Genomic DNA, 25,134 nt, shown 5'->3' with positions numbered 1-25,134 from the left:
TGGACACATGACTCACTCTTTATGTATTTGTATATCAGTGAACAATTAATCGATACCATATATAAATCAAACTTTTAATGAGCATTTAAAAACTCCTTGTAAAATAAAGTTTAAATTTCTTTTGGATCCAAGTGTGAATATCAATACTTTTTTTGAACTTTCACTATTATATACATTTGATAGGAAAAATAACTTTGGGTTATGACTTGTTACTTTCATTTAAACTACACATTTTTAGGTTATGACTTGCTACTTTCATTTATACTACACATTTTTGAACACTAAATACTGACCTCAATAATCCCTATCCACCAAGAAAATGAATTAAGATATAGAAAATATATTTAAAAAAATGGATGTTTTCATTCCATAAGTTATTCCCCGGAACAAAGTAGAAAAAACCATGGAAGCTATCTTGGCACATATAGGCCACTGGGGTATGACCAAGTAAATCATAGTTCAGTACTCCAAACGGGACCCAAGTGAATTTCCAGACTTAACACTACTTCGAGGGCTGTACATTAGCTGGAATTCAACATGTTATACTCATTTACTGGCTGACTGCAGGCTGAGATTCCATTCCATTTAGTATGCTGAGGAGTTTAACGGCACTCCGTGGACCTAGGGGACTCAGTCCAACTTCCAAAAGGATCTGACTTACTTCGGGGAGAGGTGTACAGACCAGAGAATCAGGCTCAGGCAATATTAATTTTTCACAACCACAATCTGATCTACAGGGCTGCCCCACCTGCCTTCATGTAGGACTTAGGCAAAAAGAGCTGCTAACTTGGAGTCCAGGCCACCAGCGCTGGATTTCTGCAACAGCCTCCTTCACTGGCTTCCTGCCCATCCTCCGGCCCCCTCCAGTTCATGCTCCAGGAAGGCAGTAAAGCACTTTCTCTAAGGTGCATATCTGATCTTCTCACTCCCCTGCTCATTAAAAAAGTAACTGATAGTGGCTCCCCATTGCTCTCAGGACAAAATTCAAACTCCTTTCCAGGCCTTATTTATTAGGCCTTGGTCTGGCTCCAGTCTATCTGTTGGATTTCTTTGGTCCCCTACCAGTAACCCCAACCCCAGCCCACCCAGATACACATTCCAGCCTAACACCAGTGAAGCAACACGCAGCTCGCTTAAGGCCACTCTTCGCATCTCTTACTTCCTCCTGTTGTATGCTAGCTAACTTCTAATCAACTTCACAATTCAGCATGAACTAGCAACCCTTTTCCTCAGAAAAACCTTCCCTGAATTCCCTTCTACTCCTCTTTCCTCCTAAGCCTGGGTCACTGAATCTATCTGTCTATCTCTCTATCTACCTATCGATCTATCTTGGTGATATATATATATCCATATATATATATAATATATACCCATGACTTACTAACCAGTACATTAAGCTAATTAGTATTAATTAATAATCAGTTAATACAAATTAACAAATACTAATTATACTTAAACTAATTAGTCCTTTTCCTATCAAACAGGCTAAAAAGAAACCTTAGAGCTTATATAAATAATTGGATATTTGCAGTCAACCCACACAAACATCCCCAGAACACAAAATATACCAACATTAAAAATAGATAGCATCTGTTGAGCGCTTACTATGTCAGGAGTATGTTCATGTTTTACATGCTTTCTCTATACCCCACAACAAGTCAATACGCCGGGGAGTATTAATATTCCCATTTTGCAGCTAAGGAAACAGGGTCAGGTTAAGATAATATTGCTTCCGTCGGGGAAAGCGAAATTCAAATGTAGCTCTGTCTGGTTTCAGCGTCTACACCATGCTCCCTCACGTCCTCTTAGTCTTTTCTGTGTTGCTTTGTGGGAAGTTCTGGAATTCACTAAAGTTTTCCGGGGATTATTCTATTGGGTTAAGAAAAACATGTTAGAAGCAAAATAGAAGTGACAAGGACAAATAAGAGTGCTTCAAAACATACTGAGTGGTACCTCTGAGCCAGGCCCAAATAAACTATTTTACATGTTATAATTAAACTATTTTACATGTTATAGCTCACTGGGCGTTCACAACCACCTCATGAGGTAGATACGATTATATCCCATTTTACAGGTGAAGAAACAGCCCAAGGTGATAAGCAAGTGGGGCAGACCCGGATTCAACGCCAGGCCATCTGGCTTGAGACACAAGGCTCTTAATCTCCACAGTATATTGCCTCTCAAAGTAACCAGAGTTTTTTTCTTTTAATATATTTTTTTACCAACATATGGCTAACTAATTGCCATAGAATCACCAGGAGGTGCTTGTTAAAAGGCACATATCTGGGCCCCTCCTCAGACACGAGAATCACCACATTGTTGAGGCAGAAGAGGGAGAATGTGACCCCAAAATCCACAGGTTTACCAACCACCTACAGCGCCTGATTTCCAGTACCGCTATGTTTTAGTACCAACTCAGCAGGTGTCTTAGCAACTGCTTCAAAAACATGTAACCAGTATAAGCTTTGTTTTTCGACTAGGAAAGTCATCACACTCATCAGGCATTTACAGAAGAGAAGCTTCTCAGAGACTGTTTGGGGCATTTTCTCTCTTAAGCTGGGCTAAAGCTCCTAGGGCGTAAAGGGTCCCACTTCGATAGCTGGTTTGATGCAGATTTGGGCCAATACTACCAGACGAATTTCACTAACGTTTAGAACACTACAAAGCAAGGCAAAATAGCAACAACAGTGCTCCCAAGAAAGCTTTGGTGTGTAGCTGCCTCACCTCCTTCCTACTCTATGCAGGCCCAGCAGGAGAGGCACATTGTGTAGGAGGGTGCCATGTGCCAGGTTTGAATACAGATGCTATCAGTCAAGACACGACCAGGAAAAACAGACCTCCTCCTTCCATTGGATCAATCCATTGAGAGTTTCTGTTGATTTACAAGTCTTCACTTATAACTTGAGGTCATAGAATTAGGGTTAGTATTCAGAATTCCTTTATCACAATAATATAGAAGTATTTTCCTTCCTAGACACAAATGACTTTACGTGAAAAGTCACCTCTAGATAAAGAAAAGAGAGAAATACTCTATGACAAAATGTTTTATGTTTCATGTAACATTATAACACGAAATTCCCCAAAGTTGAAAGAATTGCCAATCAGAATCGATTATTTCTCAATCCAGGAGTTTGGCAGAGATAGGTTAAGCTCCAATAATGACCAATATTATTCTTGGCAGAGTTTGGAATTAAGTTAGCCTCCAAGCAGGACGGCGGCGGAGGCGGGGGCTACCTTCTTACCCTTCAGTTAAAAGGAAAATCTTACCTATTTAAATAGTTTACTATTGTGAAAAATCATAGCTATCCTTTTTTGGCAGGGAGGAGAGACACTAATTTCCAGATCAGAACACCGGAAAAATCTTTCCTTTCAGAACATCTCTAAGAGACAAAATTATTTTTAATCCCATTGCTCTCTTTTTAAAGTTGAGGATTTTTATATTCTGAGTGGGTAGATTATATACAAAATATTAAGGAAAAAAATTTTCAAGTTAGTTCAGTCAACAGCATCTTTACAGGCATAAGTACTACTCTAGAGGGTGTTGTGGACCAGAAGAAGCAAGTGTCATGAGTCTATCCATTGAAGAAAGTGTAAAAATATAACCCAAACTGAAGACGGCACCAAGGAACATTAGCTTGCGTTACCTACTTAGACGCAAGTTTCGACATGGAGCTGCTCAGTGAATGAAACGAGAACACCTGGTTAGATTGGGAAGAAAATCACAACACTGCACAGAAAAAGGCAAGCAGTGCATTCCTGGCATGAGGTGAGGATAAACCATCCAAGGAGAAGATCGGAGAGTGAAAGGTTTATAGGGAAGTCAGGGGCAGACTAAAAATAGGTGACAGAAGTCCCTCGATTATTTGTTTAAGAAAAGAATCACAATTCAGGAAAAGAAATGGCATTGTTTAATTAAAAAACCCAAGACTCTGAATGTCAAACAGAACAATATTAGCATATTGGGATACAGGAAATGTTATGATTTTGAATCTCCTTAAGGACTAGAGGTTGTGGCCGGAAGCTATTATAAATGCAAGGATATGTATATTTATGTAACTGGGCCTGGAGATGGGTGGCTGGGGTTAGAGGTAGAGAGCTAGGAATGGAGATGCCAAGGAGAGGACTATGTTGATCAGGCTATTTCCTAAGGCTTACCCATCCACAGCCCACTACATTAATTCAGGATGGGGTCCCTGCTATCCTGGCAACTCATCTTACTCATTCTCACTCCTCTTATTAAATGCTTTTCTCTCACTCCCCATTTCTCATCCTTCAAGATCTGGCTTTTAAAGTCTTATCCTTCCAGTAAGCTTTCCCTGACTATTCTTTCTCTGTACTGATTTTCCCTTCTGGGAACTCCAGCTCACTAGTAATTGATACCAAAAATTTACCTCTTCGTCAGAACAATACTAAACAAGCCCTCATTTGTCTTGTTTTTATCCTGATTCAAGTTCCTTAAATTCACATGTTAAATTTATCCACCTGTCTCATATTGAGGAGGCTAAACCGTGTCTGACTCACGCCTTTGAAGGGTTTCATTTAGGCTTAAGGGAGACAGAACTGGTGGGTGAGAATTTCAACCCAGGGGGACTGACAAAAGGGTCCAGTGAGAATACAACTGTCATAAAGAATCAGACGCAGGCATAGAAGTCTTTCCATAACTTTGGTTTTCTTTGTGGTGGTGGTAGCCAGTTTGGCAGGGCAATGTGAAGGTCAACAGACATCCGGAGAAAAAACAGCCCTCGACTTCCTTATTTATTCAGCAATGAAAGAGAGTGGGGAAGAAAAAACAACCAAATAATAATTGAGTTTATTTCTCAGATTTTATCTAGAGGACACACGTTTTGCTGGCTTCTTTTAAACTAGATGGTGGATAAAGGCTTATCTTTAAAAACTAGATTATAATCACAACTTCAGATAGAAATTATATGAAGAAAATTAAATACAGGACTCATAAGCACTTTGGGGAAGGATTTAAAATATTTCTGAATCTTCAGAAAGGAAATCCAGCACAGTTTTAAATCAAATAAAATTTTAAGTTGATTAAGCATCATGGATTTTGAACAGCCTCTAAAATTGCACTGATCTTTGATATGAGTACCACTGGGCTCCTGAGACAGTACAAGGATGTCACATCCATATTCCACATGGGCATCCTAACAGAACACTGACCTTATCGTACAGATGCAAGCCTCCTAAAAGACTACCAAGTCTGTTAGCTCAGATATTGGTGTATCCTGGGCATAGTAATGAAATTGAGTCTTGCCTGCATATGAAAAATTTCAAATTCAGAATGCAATAACATCCTACATTTTTACAGTCCATTTACATTTGGTCTTTCCACACGCGTTTTCTCAGGTTATTTCCAACATCAGTATGTGAGGTAGTTGAGGCAGGGATCTTTGCCATTTTCCAACAAGCAGAAAGAACAGTGACTGCCTTGTCCAAGGACTCTCAGTCAGGGAATGACCACTTTCTCCACTTCCAAGTCTCTGTTTTCCATTCTATCACGCCAAATCCACCTTTTAGATGTTCTGATTCAGTAACGTTGAAAGTGAAGTATATATTATGAAAAACGGTATTAATTTCTGGTTATACAAACACACAAAGGGTAGTAGAGACAAGGGCACCTGAGAAATTTAATAAATAAACATGAAATCAAACTTTCTCATTTCTAAAGGACTTCTTCATTGTAACTCTTTTTAGGCTGGTAAATAGTTTTAAAAGTAAATTACATAATGTCGCCTAGGGATAGAGTATCACAAAGATTTTGCTGCCTTCTTGTCACTGCCAGGGGTTCCTACAGAGAAAGGGTGGTGGTCTTGTCAACCGTAACAAACAAGAAACAGTCCTGCTAGAAGGCTCTGTGTGGGCCAGCCAGTTCTATAGGTGCTAAGCAATGGTAGTTTAAAAATAAACCAACCCCTCAAAGCTTTAATTAATAAATCTCTACTAGCTTTTCACAGTTAAGAGGAAACCAGTCAATGCTGATTTACAACATGATTTAAATGATTAAATCAAAGTTTTGTGTGTGATTTAACCTGGACGACTCTGCCTAGCTATAATTTCAAAAAACTTAAAAAAAAAAAGAAAAAAGGTAACGTGTAGGTCAAAGGTCTACTTCACAGAGAACAAGGACTCCCGTTAAAAACCAGAATCCCAGCCAACGTAAGAATGCTGGAACCTGCTGGGGCCTGTCTGTACTTCCCATGTTTTAGAGCATTTTGTAGCACTGACTTGGCGAGCAGGATACTATTTGTCCCTCGTGTATTTTCACAGAAGTCCATTGGCTTTGCTTCCCTGGCCTCTTTGCCATGGGCTATGTCTATCATCGGGCGCGATCTATGTGGCAGAAGTCAGCGCAGCTCCCTGGGGAAAAGCCTCTGAAGGCCAGATGGGCTATTTAAAACCAAAGTTTTCCCCCTTCTTTATAAGAAGGATTTTAAATGACCAAGTTTTCCTTTTTATCCCAGCAACAGTTTTTATATTCCGGAGAGAATTTTTAACTTAAATTCAAAACCTTTACACTTATCTTTCCCGATCCATTTTGATATATTTTAACTAAAACATAACCCATATATATAATAATATTGGTATTGATTACTGATTAATTATTACTATAAGTGGATTTCAAAAGATTTCCATGCAATTTTCCACATTTGTCACGTGAAATACACAAGATGCCAAAAGGACTGAAACAAGATATAACTTTTAAAAAAATCAACTTCAGTGAAAGAAAAAAATTCTAGAATGCAAAAAAAGCCACAAAAAAACATAAATATGAGTAGAGTGGCAAAGCCATTAAGGAGAAATTTTGAACATCAGTGCAAGCTGCAACAGCTGTTCTCCACTTGCAACTCTGTCATGTCATTTTATGCCAAAAAAGTGCAAATCTCAAATGCTTGTATTATAGCAGATTATAAAAAAGTTTAACATATATTTTCTTAAAACCACATACTTTGGAGTTTGGTATTTTTCCTTTTGAAAAATGCCATCTCTATAGATAATGAAAAATTTCAACAGCACATTTTGCTAAGCAATTTTGAGGTTCTAAACGACTAATAAACTGAAACACTTCTCCTATATATTTGAAAAGGTATAGACAGGCGGAACAAAGGAAGTAAGAGTGATTTCCCTTAGTGGGTTATTTTAGACCACTCCCACTTCACAATGAGCCCCAGATAAGTGAGGTGTATGGGCTGCGGAGTTGTGCACTCTGCCATGGACCCTTCAAAAAACTTCTGCCCTTACTGTCTCTCCTCACTAGTTTGAACCTCAATCTCTATAACAGAACAAACAACATTATACACAAAGAGGGAGTTCGAATTTGTGTTATTTTCTTCTCTAAGCGAGAGCAATAAAGCCTAAAGGAAAATAAACACAGCGGAGTTTCAGAGCCCTCTGGGTTTCGTACGTGTGCATCTGAGGAGCCCCTCCTATCTATCATGCCAAATCCTGACACCTTCTTGGTGCAGAATGACAGGAATGTCCCTCACCATCGCGGCTATTCTGGGGCAATAAAACACTCCGAAAGGCATTCTATCCCACCACCGTGATTTCGTGATGCCTCCCACCAGCTCCAAGGACCAGCATGAAAACAAGACTACTTTGAATACACTACGATAATAAACCAACCAAGATTTTTAATATGCTCAAATCCCAAACTCATTTCTCCAAAGGAAGGGAATCACAGTCCTTACAAGTCTTAATTTCTAACTTCCATGTGGCATAGACAGACCTCTCCACTTCTAACAAACACTTGTATATTTTAGAGAAAATACTAGATAGTGAAGGTGAAACATGGGTAAAGAGGGTCACTACCTGCAACTCTTTAGAATCACTGGGACTGAGTTATTACGGAAAGCTGGGTTTTCCTCAAAGCTGAAGCTTAACCAGTTAAACGGCTCGATTTAATTTTAATAGTTTTTGTGTTTGAAAATCTTTTGCATCTCCTTCCCTCAAACATATTGCTAAACAAAATTTCATTTTCTGTATATGACTCAGTCTCAAAAGTACAAACACAGTTTCTTGTTTTCTGTGGTAGATGGAACTATAAGTCTATATCGCATGGGATGTGGGGGTCAATGAATAGTGATGCCAGCAACAGGTCCGGAACTTGTATTTTAAAAAAATATAACTAAAAGTTTGATTTTAAGTCAGACGCCTCTTTTATATATAAGGAGAATAAAGCTTGCTTATGGCAAACTGGGCAGATACTCTGTGAAACTGGTCAGTAAATCAAAGGCTGAAGCAGTTTCTCTGACGTGGTTTTCTTACTCTTAGTACATGCATGGATGTGTGCACACACACACACATGCACAAACTCACACACAACACCTCCAATTCACTCGAGCTGTCAGTGTCCTTTGACTGGCGAGCAGCACTGAGAGCACTGTTGACATTATCTATACAATTGACCCCGGGGTCTCCAGGCACCTTTTGTCCATCCACACTCATCCATTCAGCTAGCTCATCTGCATAAGGTTTGCCAATGGCGTGTGAAGAAAAATCCTCCAAAACTTCTTCCAGAAACACTGAGGCTAACCCTGAAAGCAGGAAGTGTCAAAAACTAATAGCAAGGATTTCCCTTCCTCAGGGTGAACAAACATTTTGTCTTTCTCAGTTAAACTTAAGTTTCTAATCTTTCCTGGATGTACAGAGAGATAATTAAAGCAGAGACAGAATTTTCTAGCAATTTTGCAGTAAAGGCTAAAGCAATCAAATTTCCCAATCCCTGAGGTTTTACTTCATGGGCTTTCAGCATTCGTGCATGTAAAACAAAAATCCAGTCCTGGTTTGGCTTAAAACGGCATGTGCTGGATTCATGGAAGCCTGCCATGGCAGAAGCATGGAATGGCGCAACCAGAAGTCGAGAAGGATCACCTGAACCGAACGAGGGCACCAAAGCTGGCCTGGTTCACAAGGCCAGGCAGTGACAAAATGCCCACAAATTACCAAATAAGTCTGTTCCTTAAGTGCCTTGAAAGTGTTAAAAGTACAGACAGTGTTCAGAAGTGAGTTCTGTAAAAAAATGTTTTCCAGAGTTTGATGTGCTCGTATTTGTGACTACTTACAAAGCTAGCTGTGTAATGCAGCGTCTCAGTTATTTAAAGAGCAGATCTGCCCTTCAGGAAACATACACTTCAGGCAGCTACATTTTTTTTTGCTAGTCTTCTATAAGAGTGACCCCTATAGGTGATATAATTCAAGGATATTACAACAAGGCAGGGTCTGGTAGTTCTAAATCATTCTCCATTTTGATGCATTTGCCAACATTTTCAGCTTCTTAGCTTTTAAAGTCATTGTTAGGGTTGTTGTAAGGATTAAATGAGATAATATACGTAAAATAATTAGAATAGTCCTTGGCACATATGAAGAGCTGTTATTTTATTTTGTTGCACGAGCACTAGAATTTTCTATCTCTATATAGCATAGCTCGTCACATGCCTATCTTCTTCCCTAATCTTGATTTCTGAACTAAATAATTTGGCATTTAAATGGCTGTTCCCTCCTCTTTTTCCACAGGTTCTTCTCACTCAGAGTAGAGACATGACTGTGGGGTCTTTCTGTGAATCCCACTGCTCCCACTCCCCAACAGTCATCACACTGTTGCCAATGCAGCTTTTTCTTTCTTCTGATTGTCTTCATCACGTTCTTGGCTGTTTCCTCTTGTTTCTCCCATTAATTTTTGTATCATGTACAAATAGCCTGACTTTTATTGACAGTGATTTTCCTTTTTTGCCAGGACATTAGTTAGATCCGGCTCTTATTTTGCTATGCTTATTTGTTTATTGGGTTCTTAGAGTTCTCTTTACTGGTAATATGTAGATAATATTATGTGTATATTAAATTTTTAATATATGGTTCACTTTTTTTTCTCCTGGGAAGTGGGAGGGAGGAGTATTTAGATAATGCTTCCTAATTTGGCATTATTTCAGAAAGTTGGGCCATAATAATAATTATAAAGAAATAGTAACCACATCACTAGCACGAGGAGAGCAATAAAAATGAAAGCAACCATTTTGGTCTTTACTATGTGCCAGATGTTGCTCAGAGTGATTTACATGGATAATCTCAATTAAATTTCACAACACAACTGTGGCAGTAGATAATATTATGCTCACATTAGAGATCAGGAAATGGAGATGTGAAGAGTCAAGCCCCATGCTGAAAAGGCTCACAGACAGCAACGGCAGGGCTGTTCGACAGGCAGTTTGACTCTAGAACCATTACCCAGAGTGCAAGATGCCACTGTACCTCTAGTCCAGTCCTTCTACATCTGATAGAACCAAAGAGGTAATCACCATAAATTTTCTTCTTTCTTCTTTTTTTTTTTGGTGAGGAAGATTGGCCCTGAGTCAACACCTGTTGCCAATCTTCCTCTTTTTACTTGAGGAAGATTGTCCCTGAGCTAACATCTGTGCCAATCTTCCTCTATTTTGTTTATGGAATGCCTCTACAGCATGGCTTGATGAGCGGTGTGTAGGTCCGTGTCCGGGATCTGAACCCATGAACCCTAGGCCACTGAAGTGAAGTGTGTGAACTTAACCACTATACCACCAGGCTGGCCATAAATTTTCTTTAAATTATTCAGCATAACACAGAGAGCATACATAGCACATTTCAATTGTTGGAGTCATCTGGGTTACTAGAATATTTCTTCTAGTATTATGAAATCCTAATATTATGAAACTCTAGTAGCTAAATCACTAAAGAACTAATGATCATACCTTATATTTTAAAGGTGAAATGATCTTTTAGAAAAAGATAGGTAAAATACTTCCAAATCACTAAAATATATATAATCTCATCCAGGACTCTAAGAACTTTTAATAGCTATAAGATGAGACTGATACAAGCAAAAATCACTGTTATTCATTAAGGATAACAGAATCTGGAGTATTTTGAAAATAATTTTAGATACTGTAGAAATTTTTATATTAAAAAAGACATATTGAAAAGACACCCACAGGTCAATAGACTCCCACAATTGAGTATACAAAATCATAAAATAATGGTGAAGCATTTTTCATAATGCCTTTAATATTTTATAAATATATAGTAATCAGAATTTATCCTAATCTAGCCATAAGGAATCTCTAGCATATTATATATCATTATCCATCATCATATTAGCAAGTTTCAAGTTAATAGCATATTATTATCTGGCTTCATATATGGAAGTCACATTATATTCAACAATCTAAAATTGAGTGAAGTGCCATTCACTTCACACGGGTAGAAATACCCATATGAAATAATACCTCGGTCATGGAAAATGGGTTCTAAAATCTTGTGGGAAAGACCATTCACCAGGGGACCCACAAAAACACAAAAAAGCTTTCATGCAATCTGCAATAGGCCCAGTTGAAATCTATGGCTAGAAAAGCAATGCTATATTTGGTGTCACACATGCCCTTACTTCTTTTTTAAAATAAAGAGTTTTTTCTCCTCCAAGGTAACTCTGTTTCCCCCTCCTGCATTTCCATTCTTTTCTCCACTCTAACATGACGCTCTACTCTGATTGCTGGCGAGTCCTCTCAAGAACTGTTTCTGCCACATAAGCTGTTGATCTGAGAGGAGAGTAAGATAAAAATAACTCTCAAGTGCAATATTTCTCGAACTGTCTGAGGTGTAGGACCAGCTTTTTCCACTAATCCTTCCCGGACTGACAATTTAGCAAAATACAATAGTAATGTATTCCTAAAAGAATAAAATGAGAAAAGAAAAGACAGAGAGAGTGCCATTTCTTACAATTATTGTTTGATTTAACCAACATAAAATTTACTATTGACCTATTATGAAAGTTTCTAAACGCTTCATCTGCAATTTCCGTACTTGGCTCAGTAGGGACTGGTAACCAAGACGCCCAGGAACCACACATTAGGTAGCTCTCCTCTTGGAGAAGGTGCTCATCTGTTTCCCTGTGACCTTTAGCACCTGCGTCTCCTCAAGGAGACCCGGATGCCCAGTGCAGAATGGGACCTATCATGGCGCCCTACTTCCCTCAGAGCTCCCGGAGGACTCCGCTCACAACTGTATCATTTATTTGTTTGCTTGTCTACTGTCTCTCTCCTTGACAAGAATGCAACCTCTACGAGCAAAGAGACCTTGTTTGCTTTATCATCCGTTTTATTACTAGAGCCTAGGAGTATTAAATTCATTACTGAAGTCTCTTCATCACTTTTTATTCTTTTTATCTTTTTACTCAGCTGATATTCAGCACATGTAGAAACGGAGTTCTTCTCCAGGGTGCTTGTTTTGGAATCAAGCACATAAGTAACATCCTTATAAGACAGGGCTTTGTTATGTCAAAGGCAAAACCAAATCTAAAAAAGATTAATACATCCAATAAAATTTTAGCTTCCTTACAGGAAAAAAAAAACCTTTAAAAACAATGAGTGGAAATATACCTAAAAAACATTACAAATGTTTAAGAATCTTATGATAGGAAATAATGAGACAAAGATGAACACCACCATGGAAGAAAAGAAAAAATGTTTATCTTCTCAATTTTTAAAAAATATGTATGAAAACAACAATAAAATATTGTACCTAACAAAACAATTTTTTAAAGTAAAATATTTAACGTGTTCACTCTAATACACAGCCCTTCCTTGTGTAAATATATAACAAATCCTTAAAAGACTCTAAAACAGTTTATCTAACAATTCCACACTTAAATTTACCCAAAGGAAATAATTAAGGAAGCATATAAGATATTTATAGCATTGTTCTAGATGTCCAGTAATACGCAGGTTACTTAAATAAGATATATCTATTAAATCATGCAACCACTAAAAGGATGCTGCTGTGGAACAGAATTTATTGATGTGAAAAGATATTTACAACATATTTGTTAGCGAAAATAGCAGTTGCAATAGTATATTATATGATATGGTCCCATGCTGTATATCTAGAAGAATCTATATCAAAGTGATAATAATAAATGTATAGAATATTTGATTATAATTATTTTTATGTCTCTGTATTTTCTCATTTATCTGCCGCAAAGAAATATTTTTAACATAATGAAGAATAAGATAAAAGGGGCAAAGAAGATAAAAACTGCCAAAAGAATCTCTTCAATCAAAAAGTAGCCACAGTGATTTAATTCAACTACGGCTTGGCACTATTAAGAGGCTGAATATGATTTGTTAAACTGATCTGCAGTAAAACAAGATATTAGGAGAATGTTTAAATTATATGAGAACTATTTTCAAGTATTTTATAGACACATTTCCATGATAATCTGTTAATTACAGTGGTACCTATGTATTCCTGAAAACTGCTTTGATAACCTAAACTTTCAGCTGTTGTTCCATTTGACTTGCACTTATGTTTTGACTATAGTTTCAAAATCAGAACCCAGGGACCGGTAATTGAAAGCAGCATCTTGACGATGCATTGAGTGGCTGCCCAATTTGGTAGGTCATTTAGTCAACACACATCACACACTCTAATTCTAGAGCTGTGATAATGAAAATGAAGAACACAGCCCTTTTAGAAGGGTTGGTTGGCCATACCAAGTGCCAGACTTTTTAGCATATATCGCACCACAACCTCTTACATCATTGACTTTCTTTTCATTCTTTTTTAATTGGTAGAAGCAAAGGCAGAAAACTTCAACTTCACAAGAATTTTAGCGTTTTTTGAAAAGAACTTGGGAGATCTTTCAGTCTAACCCCTTGATGTTATCAATCTGAAACTTTCTGCCCAGAGAGCAATGAAGTGAAGAAAATGGAACTAGAAGCAGATGTCTAGCCTCTATGCCCAGTCCACTTTCCACCATTATCCACTGCTTCCACAGAACATCAAATTCTACTTTAGAAAGCACAGGGTTAACGAAAAGAGCAATGTCAGCATGCACACAGACCTTGCATCTGGTAGCTGTATGGTGCTTGTCCAGGTTGAGGGGTACCAAAGCTTGTGCCATAGCTGAGAAATCCTGTCTGTCCAGGCGACTGAGACTGTGACAATCCACCTTCAGTCTTGATGCCTGCCCACAATGCACCTAAATCAGTTAGTGATAGCTTATCTATTTGTTCATTTGCAAAAGCTGGTAAATATACAAAAACACTCCCACAGCTGTTCAGTCACAAACGCTTCCCAGGATTATTTCAGTAATCAAGGGAACACATGCTTAGAGTGTAACTTCTATTTTTTAAAAAAATAGGCTTATTACAGATTTGAAGGCCTATTCACGTTGTGCTTTGTTGCTGTTTTTTTGAATTCCATTTTCTATAAAATTTAATTCCAGTGATATCATTTCTATACTTACTTTTGTTGCTTTACAAGAGTTTAAGATCATCTCCTTTATAGTTAAGAAATGGTCAGAATTAAACTTTAGCTAAGCTATTCCAAAAGTTGCTATGTTGATTAGTGTCATAATTAGAACACTTTTTTCCAAAAATTATGATTGGGGTCTCCAGCCTCACAGAATTCTTTTTTTCTTTTTCTTTTTTCTTATTCTTTCTACCACAAAGCTGACTTTAGTACATAACTTATTTTGAAGTCAGAGGAAGCAATACTGGGCACAGAACTAAGCAACACAGGGGAAAAGTTTCTCCCAAATATCCAGATCCCACCAGAAAGCAAGCACAAAGGAAGCAGAATATTAAAGAAGTGAATCCTGTACAACCATAGTGATTTATACGCTAGTGAAGTTGACCAGAAGTTCCCTTTTGTCCCTGGTAGTTTCAAGTATTTATTCAAATATAATTGTTTGAAAAGTAGTCCGAATTACACTTTCTTTTTATCACGTTGTAATATAAAAATAATGTATTCCTGGCCCTAAATACTTTCCAAAGCGCCAGGCTGACAACTCAACTCTGGGACTCAGGTTTGGCAGTGTTGCTGCACAGGCTCAGCCCTGGATCATAATTAAAGACAGCCATGAAAGTTAACAACTGTCCCTAATTCCCACAGAAGGAGGGGAAGAAAACTTCTGCCAAGGGAATTCACATTTTTGAATAATTTTACTTTGCACTTAAGATAAACGGTATCTTTGGGATCTAGACTACAGAGTAGTCTCACTGTTTATTTCCATTTTAGGGGAGTTTCATGAGCAGAATAAAGTTAGGTAACTTTCCGAAGGCAGTGGAAGAATCTGACTCTTGGCCGAGAAAGCCTACTCTAATTCCTGGAGTATCTCGAAATAACCTCACCATGACCTTAACATTAAGTCTTAACAGAACCTTAACATTTTAAAAAATATGACTTTCTCTCTACAGGCAATCAAGCCAATGAATAACCCACACATATAAATGGTCCCTGGAAAAACATCTGCCCAAGACAGGTGGCTTGATGGTTCTAGAAACTCCCTCTTGGTGATTTTTCCAGTAGGGATTTTCTCCCTTCTCTAGAGCATTTGAGGCTATAATGATCTGCTTCCAGTCTTCACCTGTATCACCTCTGTTTTTAGCCTGGAGGTTCAAGATGGGAATCCTTGCGATAAGAACAGGTGAGGAAGGCAGGAAGAGGTAGCGAAATGTCCATAACCACACCTATCTCCATGGTTTCTACTCACAAGCTGGCAAACTCATCTCATTGGTCAACACCAAGCAGATCCACTGAAGAAAGAACAGTAGGAGATCTCCTTCCCCACTGATCTATTCTTACTATGAAAAGATTTGCCTATCTTTTCTTACAGGGTCTAAGTAAAAAGTCAGGGGGCACAAGTCCTTGGAGAAAGTCTTCTTTTTTTTTTTTTTTTTTTAAGATTTTATTTTTTCCTTTTTCTCCCCAAAGCCCCCCAGTACATAGTTGTATATTTCTCGTTGTGGGTTCTTCTAGTTGTGGCATGTGGGACGCTGCCTCGGCGTGGTCTGATGAGCAGTGCCATGTCCGCGCCCAGGATTCGAACCAACGAAACACTGGGCCGCCTGCAGCGGAGCACGCGAACTTAACCACTCGGCCACGGGGCCAGCCCCGATTGGAGAAAGTCTTCTAACACCATCAGGACCTTGACTATCAGCAGTTAAAAATCTGAAACTATGTGGTCTGCCTTCATGGGCAAGCAATGGAGAGAAGGCTGCCGTATTTTTCAGTGCACTAGCCCAAGAAAAATAGAATGCCTGGTCAGAAGCACTGGGGACATCTCCTTGTCAGGAAAACGCTAAGGACTCAGAATTATTCCCAGGAGATTTATAAGTATGGAAGATCCTGGGATCAAAGCCCTTTACACTGAGCCTTACTCTCACCACCTCCTCAATCTCCATCTATCACATTAAAATCCCCATCCTCACTCTACTCCTTCTGATTCTATTCTCAGAACCTCTGCTCCTCTCACCCTCTGGAAACAGCCACTTCAGACAGCAGGGACATTCACTAACGATGAATGGCACCTTCCCATGGTAGCATTGGCAGATCTACAGTACTTTACTATTGTCTGCACTGGAAAATACATTTACACTTCAAATAACCAGCTTACAAATAAATTTTGAGAATATAAATTGGGGACTGCCTTAATCACATTAGAGAATTGAAGCTATGCAATTCGAATCACAGATCCTTTCTCCTCTTTTAGCAAAAGAGTAGTTTAAAACTAAATTACATACAAATTTGATTTATAGCTAATATTTATTTTGAGAACCCTTGAATAAGTTATAAAAATGAAAGATAATTTTAGAAAGTCCATTTTAAGGCTGTTTCTAAAGTCTGATTTAAAAATATCTAACTAGATAACATTCAGTTCTGATAGTTTTGGAATAAAACTATAAAGAGTGAAGTCATATATAATTTAGATTTTAATTTCTATATGTTTTATAAGAAATTTATATATGGTCAATTTGGTTTGGGGTAAAGACAGAATGAAAAGGAATAAAGTAATTTACCCTCTAATTACTAATGAAATGCTCAAAGAACATTATTTCTTTCAATATACTGCAGAAAAGAATATTACAAAACAATAGTGGCAGCAGAAGCATAATTAGAATATTGGTAACAAAAATTCTGTGTAATTCTGTACTTATTCTACCAGTGCTTTCCTCAAACTTACATGTACTTTTTTTCGATCACTAGGTTTTGTTTTTTTCTTAATAGAATGCCAATAATCCCTATTTTTTCCAAACAAATCACAATTTGTTTACAATTACAATCGCAATTCAATTGAAGAAAAAGTATTTTGAAATTCTAGGATTTTTTAAAGTTAAACTTTGGGGTTTTGCTGGGTTCATTTTTAATTTACAGGTATTGACCCTGTAACAATGGAGTTAAATTACACCATGAGCTTTAAACATTTCCTGGTTTGTCTCTTTAAAGTGCGGCCCAAGCCCTGGTATATAGATCTCTTTTACTTTATTTTTATTTTCTTTCTTTCTTTTTTTTTTTTTGAGGAAGATTAGCCCTGAGCTAACTACTGCCAACCCTCCTTTTATTTGCTGAGGAAGACTGGCCCTGCGCTAACATCCATGCCCGTCTTCCTCTACTTTATATGTGGGACACCTACCACAGCATGGCTTTTTGCCAAGTGGTGCCATGTCCGCACCCGGGATCTGAACCTGCGAACCCCAGGCCGCCAAGAAGCGGAACGTGTGAACTTAATCACTGTGCCACCAGGCCAGCCCTTAGATCTCTTTTTTTAATGGTTGATAATGCTGACATTTGATAATACTGCCACCTTCAAGTTGAGAGCAATAGTTTGTTGAATTCTGTGTATGCTTCCCTAATCATAGCTTGGCATCTGATAAATAGGAAATGAATCTTTACTCCAAAAGACTTCATTCACAGACATTTTATCACAAATATGCACCAAAATACTTTGGATTCCAGAGCCAAGTGCTCAAATGGCAATTTAAGAATTGAGATATAATTGGAAAAAAATAAGAGCAAGACAGCATACAAACCAAGCAATCAATTTGCCACCTCTGACCTCAAGATAAGTAACCCCTTGTTCTTATAATGCTCATTAGAAACAATCATATTAAAAATTTAGACGCAAAAGGTGATAACACTTTCTAAAGTGGCCCCAGACGACAGTTGGAGTGCCACTGCTGTGAAACATTCACACACCCAGGCACGCCCACCAGATAATGCCACCACTAACACAGCGGGATTACTCACCATAGGAGGAGATTCCGTAGGGCTGTCCTGGCTGTGGGTATGCGGCATACGCTGTAGCTTGTTGCATTCCTGTGGTAAACTGTGTTTGCCCATATGCAGCCATAGTTTGTGAGGAAGGGGTAGGGAGAATATGTGGGTATGGTCTGCTATTTGTCAGAAATGACAGAAAATAGAAAGCCCATGCATTAGATGGAAACATGCAAGGTAACTGAGTAACACCACATCACAAAATCCAGTTCAAGACTGTCTCTTCAAGTATAACTTTCCAACATAACATACCAAGTACTGAGACACTTCAGTGTCTCTACTAGGCGATGCTCAAAATAAATTTGCATAAATACATTGACGTCTGTACGAAATGCACTTTAGTTTAAATTAAGATGTAACATATGGGCACAGGACATGATTTGAAATCAGGTAAAAAGACTACTCAGAAAAGTTATTTATTGATTAAGAGAAAATACATCTTACTTGGAAGGGTAAATCTGTGGTGGGGAGAATTGATGAGTTGGTCTTGGGCTGAAGCTACTGCTCCCAATTGCTGGAAAAAAAATAATGCACAATAATCAAAGCAAAATATGTATAAAGCATTGAATAGTTTGAATGATAGTTTGACCACGTGAAATGGCAGATGTCTGACCCTTGTGGCCTGCAGAAATGGCAATTTCCTGTGGTCAGCCTAACAGAAAGTTAAACTATATTGAGGAAGCTATAGGAACGAATTAAGTGGTTCTAATTTTAAGTTAACTCTTAGAAAACATAGTCACAATCGTCTTAAATACCTGTTGGCATGTTGTGATCGGTTTTACAGTGGCGATACTTTAAGAGCACAGAGTCCTGGCTACTGTTTGGAAAGATATGCTGGGGGAGGGGGATGAAGTTGAAATGCAGGGCTGGGCAGGACCCGAAAGGTCATCTGGCCTGTTGTTCACGCTCAACGAGAACACACACCTGAGACTATGGCCCGGAAACATGGTCTAATCTTCTCTCAGGTGAGGAAAACTAGGACCGATCCTCATTTGCCTGCACTGATTTAGCAAGATTTTTTAGTAAAAATGCATTCCTGTAACTATCTTGAATTTCTCAAGTTGCAAGCTAAGCCTGTTTTTTCTTGTGCTGAGGAAGGCGCTCCTCTGTCTCTTAGTTACTGTGTTCAACGTCAGGGTCCAAGTACAAAGTTTTGTTTTTGTTTTTCTTAAAGAGGTTATTTAAGCGTTCAAGCAGAATTTCACTTCTTTTTAATTGCACATACTTGATTCAACATGTCTCAGAAATGCACTCAACTCTCCTATCAAATGTTCTTCTATGTTCACTCTGAACTAACGAAGCAAAAATTCATTTTTGCTAATATACGGCCACAAAATGGTAGCTCTCAGCTTCTTCCATTGTGAGTAAGGGCTATCTATGTGTATACATCTACACACATTTACACTTATATTTGCATACATATATACCCACAGTTATCTATATATTTTTTTTCTTCCCTCAAACTCTCTCTATCCTCTATCTGGCTAAGATGCATATCCTTCAGGTACAATTGTTATAAGATGTTATATGCTTATTTTCTTTTTCCACTAATAATCACTTTCTTCAGAGGCTCTCTCATTTATTAACTGCATTCTGCATTAAAACCCTTCATAAGGTTCCATGCACTCTAAGTTTTACATATTTTTCATGATGACACACCAGTTCATTTATGATTCTCCAATTTTCCAGCTTGTGTCTGGGAGAGCAGTGGTCGAGTTGAAGTAGAATCTCAAAACCTATGAACAATCCTTTCCTCGGCAAGCAAAGAGGCCGAACCCAGCAACAATATAAGAGGTCTGGATCGCCACTGCTCTTGCAGGCTGCCTGACTTCAGCCTTCTGGCCGTCAGTCTGGCAGAGACGAGTCCATATTAAAGAGATGGCAGGCCAACCTGGCTGGGGTCCCCCGTCTTTTGGCACATGTTGAGTCACTACTCTGTTCCAGGCACTGATGCTGCAGATGCAAACATGCAAAGACAAGTCCTGTCTGTCACACGTGGGGAGGCCGCCACACAAACAGGAGTGGGAGGATTAGGCAAATACAGCAGTCTATAGAAGGGGGGGGGGGTTAGGGAGAGAACACAGACTACCGCTTGCCCAGGTCATCTGCGACTACAACCTTTTCTATTCCCCTTTTCTAAGAGGCCAAGGGCAAAGGATACTTCTCCAGCAGAGTTGCTGGAGAAGTAATATCTTCCCTGGACAACTGTAGTTAAAAATAAGCTTTAAGGGGGTCAGCCCTGTGGCTGAGTGGTTAAGTTCGCACGCTCAGCCTTGGCGGCCCAGAGCTTTGCCAGTTCGGATCCTGGGCGCAGACATGGCACCACTCCCCAGGCCATGCTGAGGTGGCGTCCCACATGCTACAACTAGAAGGACCCACAACTAGAATATACAAGTGTGTACTGGGGGGCATTTGGGTAGAAAAAGCAACAACAACAACAAAAAAGGAGATTGGCAACAGTTGTTAGATCAGGTGCCAATCTTTAAAAAAAATAAATAAATAAATAAATAAGCTACGAAAAAATGAAACTACAACAAAACCAAAATCCCAATGCCACCTGAGGATGGGAGCCACAGAAATCCCTTTTATTCTTTTTTAGTTCTATCCCTGTGCTTTTCAAACTGAGGTCACAACCCACAGAAAGATCATGAACTCAGCTTAGCAGGTTGCACCCAGCAAGTTTTTACAAACAAACAGAAGGACAGAATAGATGATATCAGGGTTATTACACAGGGTAAAGTAAATTCTGGGAAACTTTGATTTAGATTCTATGCATCGTGTATGTGTGTCCACATGAACAAAGAGATTTGGGAGGCTGCAGACTGTGATAATTAAGCACAGGTTCTGGAACCAGAATTTAATTTCAGCTCAGACTGAAGTTCCAACTTTTCTAGTTGGTCTTAGTCAAGTTATTTGATTCCTCTAAGCCTTGATATGTTCTTGTGTAAAATGACAGCAATACCGCTCCCTACACTTCACAGGACTGCTGTGAAGACTAAAGGAGATAACTGACATAAAGTGCATAATACAGTGTGCAATAAGTGTTTATTATCTTAGATTCCCAGATTCCTACTATCTTTGTCCCCAGAATTGCCCTTCCTTCTGTGTTTTTAATTCTACTCAATGGACAGTATCACTATTTGTCCGGCAAAATGCTTAAAAGCAGGATTCTTTGCCCCATTTTACGTATGGGGATAGAACTTAAAACGTCCACGCAAATAAATGGGAAAGCTGGTACATGAACGCATGTCTGCCTGAGTCTTTCCACCAAAACATACTATCTCCTGGGGCTGGCCCCGTGGCCAAGTGGTTAAGTTCGCGCGCTCCGCTGCAGGCGGCCCAGTGTTTCGTTGGTTCGAATCCTGGGCGCGGACATGGCGCTGCTCATCAAGCCACGCTGAGGCGGCGTCCCACATGCTACAACTAGAAGGACCACAACGAAGAATATACAACTATGTACCGGGGGGGCTTTGGGGAGAAAAAGGAAAAAATAAAATCTTTAAAAAAAAAAAAATACTATCTCCTGACCTCCTACATAGAAACTAGACACCTCAAAATTATCCTATTTTTTCACTCTATTTCATGACTCTCAAACCACCCATCCCAAATCCAGAAATTGCTTGTGGATCTGTCGTGCATACTCCATTCCCACTCTCCTGTCCTGGTCAGATCCTCATTTCGTCTCACCTGGACTACTGCCACAGCCATCTGGCTACTTTCCCTGTGTTCCACCCAGGGACAGCCAGCCATGCCCCTTGCCCTGTCACTCCCACTACCACTGTGATCTTTCTTAAATGGAAACCTCTTTATGTCCATTTTCCAGCTTACAATCTCTGAACTGCACTCCCATTGTCCTTAAGAAGAATTCCAAAGTCCTTGGCAGAGTGTACAGAGGGAGTCAAGCTTCCACCCCAGCCGCCCCAGGGTTTAATAGTATGTAGCCTCGCCGAGACTCGAGGCCACCCTACACACCGTGCATTGTCACGTCTGTCTTGGTTGTTCTTCACCCCAGAACCATCTGTCTTATGATGCTCTTCTTTCCCCTGCCTCACAAACACTTACTCCTCCGTGGGACTAAAGCATCATTTTCTCTTTAGGATAATGTCTTCCTTCTCGGTACTTTCTTGGGATGTTGTACACACTGGCACTCAGCACTTACCACAATGCATCACGGTTAGTGTATGTAGCCTACAGATGCGAGTTTCCTCTGCTAACCAGCAGCTTCTGGGGCCAAGGACCTCCTACTCTCCTTTGTTTCCTTGGCACTTGGAGGTCCTGACATATGGTAGGTAATCAATAAACAGTATTTGTTCAACGGGAATGTGAGATTTCGGTCATAAGCAGAGTAGATTTTTTTAAACCATAATGACGTGAAGGATGGTTACATTATTTTGTTATTTATAAACATACATAAAGAACCTGATTCAGCTCTTTGGCAATATAAATTGGAGTGAATAGTGTTCCTTAAGAAATATGTGTGAATAAGAACCCAGGATGCTGCCCAAGCATCCTGCTCCTACCTACCTATGTGCACCTAAAATTAATGAATATTTAATGCATATAATAAGCCATATCTTTTGGGCTTTCTCTAAATCCAAATCCTTGCAATTTCTGTGTGGCCTAAAGTCAAGAAGCCTCCATTTTATACTCAGCTACTTTTTCTCTTACTTGCCTAAAACACCTTTAATTTTTAAAATAATAATCTAGAAACTCAGATTAGTCTTAATTTCACAGGACTAGAATCACCTAAAGCAAAAAGAATGCTCCCAGACCACTTACTGAGGTAAATAAAATGGTTATCTTATTAGTAAACTCTAAATTACACATTTCAGAGCTTTGGGAACATAAGGACAACTAATACCTTTATTTAAAACATAAAATGTGTTTTAGCATATTTGTTTCCTATTATTTCATTCTTTCCCCTACTTCTAACATGTAAGTTAAAGCAGCTCCCCAAATCCTATTGTAGGAAGGGAGAGGAGACCCCACGATAAATGATATTCACAAGCTTGAGAAGCCGCTGGGAAGGTGAGTAGAAATCTCAGAGTTAGCCAGTCCTCAGTTCACCGCTTCCCAGACACCCATCTCACTGACGTCAGCCTCATTTCACTGGACAATCAGGAAAAAAGCCTAGAAGTAAGTTGTGATTCTTCTCTTTCCCTCAAACCCTTTAATCATGAGTCCAGTCAGCTCTCCCTTCAGAGATCCCAAATCTGACAACTTCTCACTTCCTCTCGTCTACCACCCTGTTCCAATCACCAACACTGTGGCCACCAGAGAACGGAAGTCTAGGACACTCCCACCTCACCTCAACTTCCTTTCCTCTCTCCTCCACTCCTTTCCCCTAAAAGAATCCCGGCACATTTATTCTTGCCTCAGTGGCTCTTCTAAGAAGGACATGGACTAACAACATAGCCATCTTTCATCTGAACCAGGGAAACGTTGATCTCCTTCCTTCTCCTTACCCTCTCCCCACTCTTCTCCCATACAGCATTTTCCACACGACCAACAGTGATCTCTTAAAAATATAAATTGGATCATGTCACAACGTCCCCTTGCCTTCAACTCCAATCCCCATTATCCTCCTATTACATTTAGATTAACCCAAACTTATTCCTTCACTTCATTGCGATCTCTGCTCAGATGCCCTCTCCTCAGAGAGGCCTTCCCTCTAAAAGAGATCCCCACCCGCTCTTCCACTATATTCTCTGGTCAGCTTTCATTTTCTTCATAGCACTTTTCACTGCCTATTTACTGACACTACCACTTACCACTTATCTATCTATTACCTGTCTCTCCCGAAAGAATGAAAGCTGTGCAAGGGGGAGGACCTTCTCTACTTTCACTGCTATATTCCCACTGCCTAGAACAGTGTCTGGCGTATGGTAGGTGCCCAATACATAACTGTTGAGTGAATGAATCAGATCTAAAAAGTGACATCTTTTTGTGAACAACTGAAACAATAAAGAAACCATATTTTTCACATGATATCTTTTTCTCCTCTAGAAGCATTCCTGTTCCTACTTCCAATTTTTAGATACCATCAGATATCAACCTTGTGTGATCAATATCATCAACTGGCATTTTATTCAACAAATTTAGACTTTGTGGAAATGGAAGAAAGCAGCAGGCACAGACATTTTGCAATCCCTAAAAACACATTATTTTCAACTCCAGTTGTTCTTAACATTTAAATCATTAAAATACTGCTTTTCATTGGTAAATAATAAATAAGCAAAACATCACTATATTTTGAAAGCTTAATAAACAGCCTTGCAATTTTCAATTCAGCTACATGCCCTGGAAAATCAATGCCTCCCCTCCAATCTCCCCACCCCAGGATACCTGCCAGTTTCCCCAGAAGAAAGTGAGCCTTGCTGTCTCCTTACTGCTTTAAGATGCTCGGGTTCCTTGAAGGATGGAGGTAGAGGTAGCTATAACCAAGGTCAGGATGACTCCATTTCTGCTTTATCCCTGCTGTCTATTTCCTCAGGACACCCAGAACAGTCAGGATGTGAATTTTTAAGCCACCATAGAGAAGGAAGTGGGAGTAGTGACCACAGAGGTAAAGAGCACCTTGGAGTTAAATGCTTGGAGACTGCTTTCTCTAATCCCCTCTTTCTCTTATAAACCCTAAGTCCTGTTCATGGCTACTGAAGCACGCCATGCTTTTTGTAATGAAAGAAGAGAAGGGAAGGAAGATGGAAGAGAAGGAATATGTAAGAGAAAGGAAGGGAAAGAGGATGGAAGGGAAGGGAAGGAAGACAGAAGGGAAGGGACGGAAGATGGAAGGGAAGGAAGACAGGAGGGGGAAGGAGGAAGGGAGGAGGAAGGAAGGGAGGAGGAAGGAAGGGAGGGAAGGAAGGAGGGAGGGAGGAAGGAGGGAGAAAGGAAGGAGAGAGGAAAGGAAGGAGGTAAGGGAGGAAAAAAAGAGAAAGAAAATCTAGGACAGTAAATGAATGTCCATCCCCATGGTGCTCTGTGCTTCCTATGCCTTGCCCCAATTCCTCAGCTCCCTGGATCCCTTCCTCTGTGTCCAACACA

The 25,134-nt window shown here is 39.3% G+C and overlaps 1 protein-coding gene across 15 annotated transcripts in view; it reads right to left on the bottom strand.

The window, feature by feature from the left end:
* EYA1 (EYA transcriptional coactivator and phosphatase 1) overlaps positions 1 to 25,134 on the bottom strand; it is a 328,098-nt gene that overhangs the window by 103,066 nt on the left and 199,898 nt on the right. For 5 of the 15 annotated variants that reach the window (XM_070481087.1, XM_044768054.2, XM_070481089.1 and 2 more), the window contains 3 exons: positions 18,535 to 18,604; positions 18,064 to 18,209; positions 13,877 to 14,014 (listed from right to left, as the gene is read on the bottom strand). In XM_070481087.1, coding sequence (XP_070337188.1) covers positions 13,877 to 14,014; positions 18,064 to 18,209; positions 18,535 to 18,604 — 354 coding nt within the window. The remainder of the gene's footprint in view (positions 1 to 13,876; positions 14,015 to 18,063; positions 18,210 to 18,534; positions 18,605 to 25,134) is intronic. The other 10 variants (XM_070481088.1, XM_070481090.1, XM_044768059.2 and 7 more) reach the window with 5 other exon arrangements.

Source organism: Equus asinus, chromosome 12, assembly GCF_041296235.1.
Source record: "Equus asinus isolate D_3611 breed Donkey chromosome 12, EquAss-T2T_v2, whole genome shotgun sequence".
NCBI classification, from domain to species: Eukaryota; Metazoa; Chordata; class Mammalia; order Perissodactyla; family Equidae; genus Equus; species Equus asinus.
The sequence above is the reverse complement of the archived record's forward strand: the minus strand, read 5'-3'. Positions and strand labels throughout refer to the sequence as shown.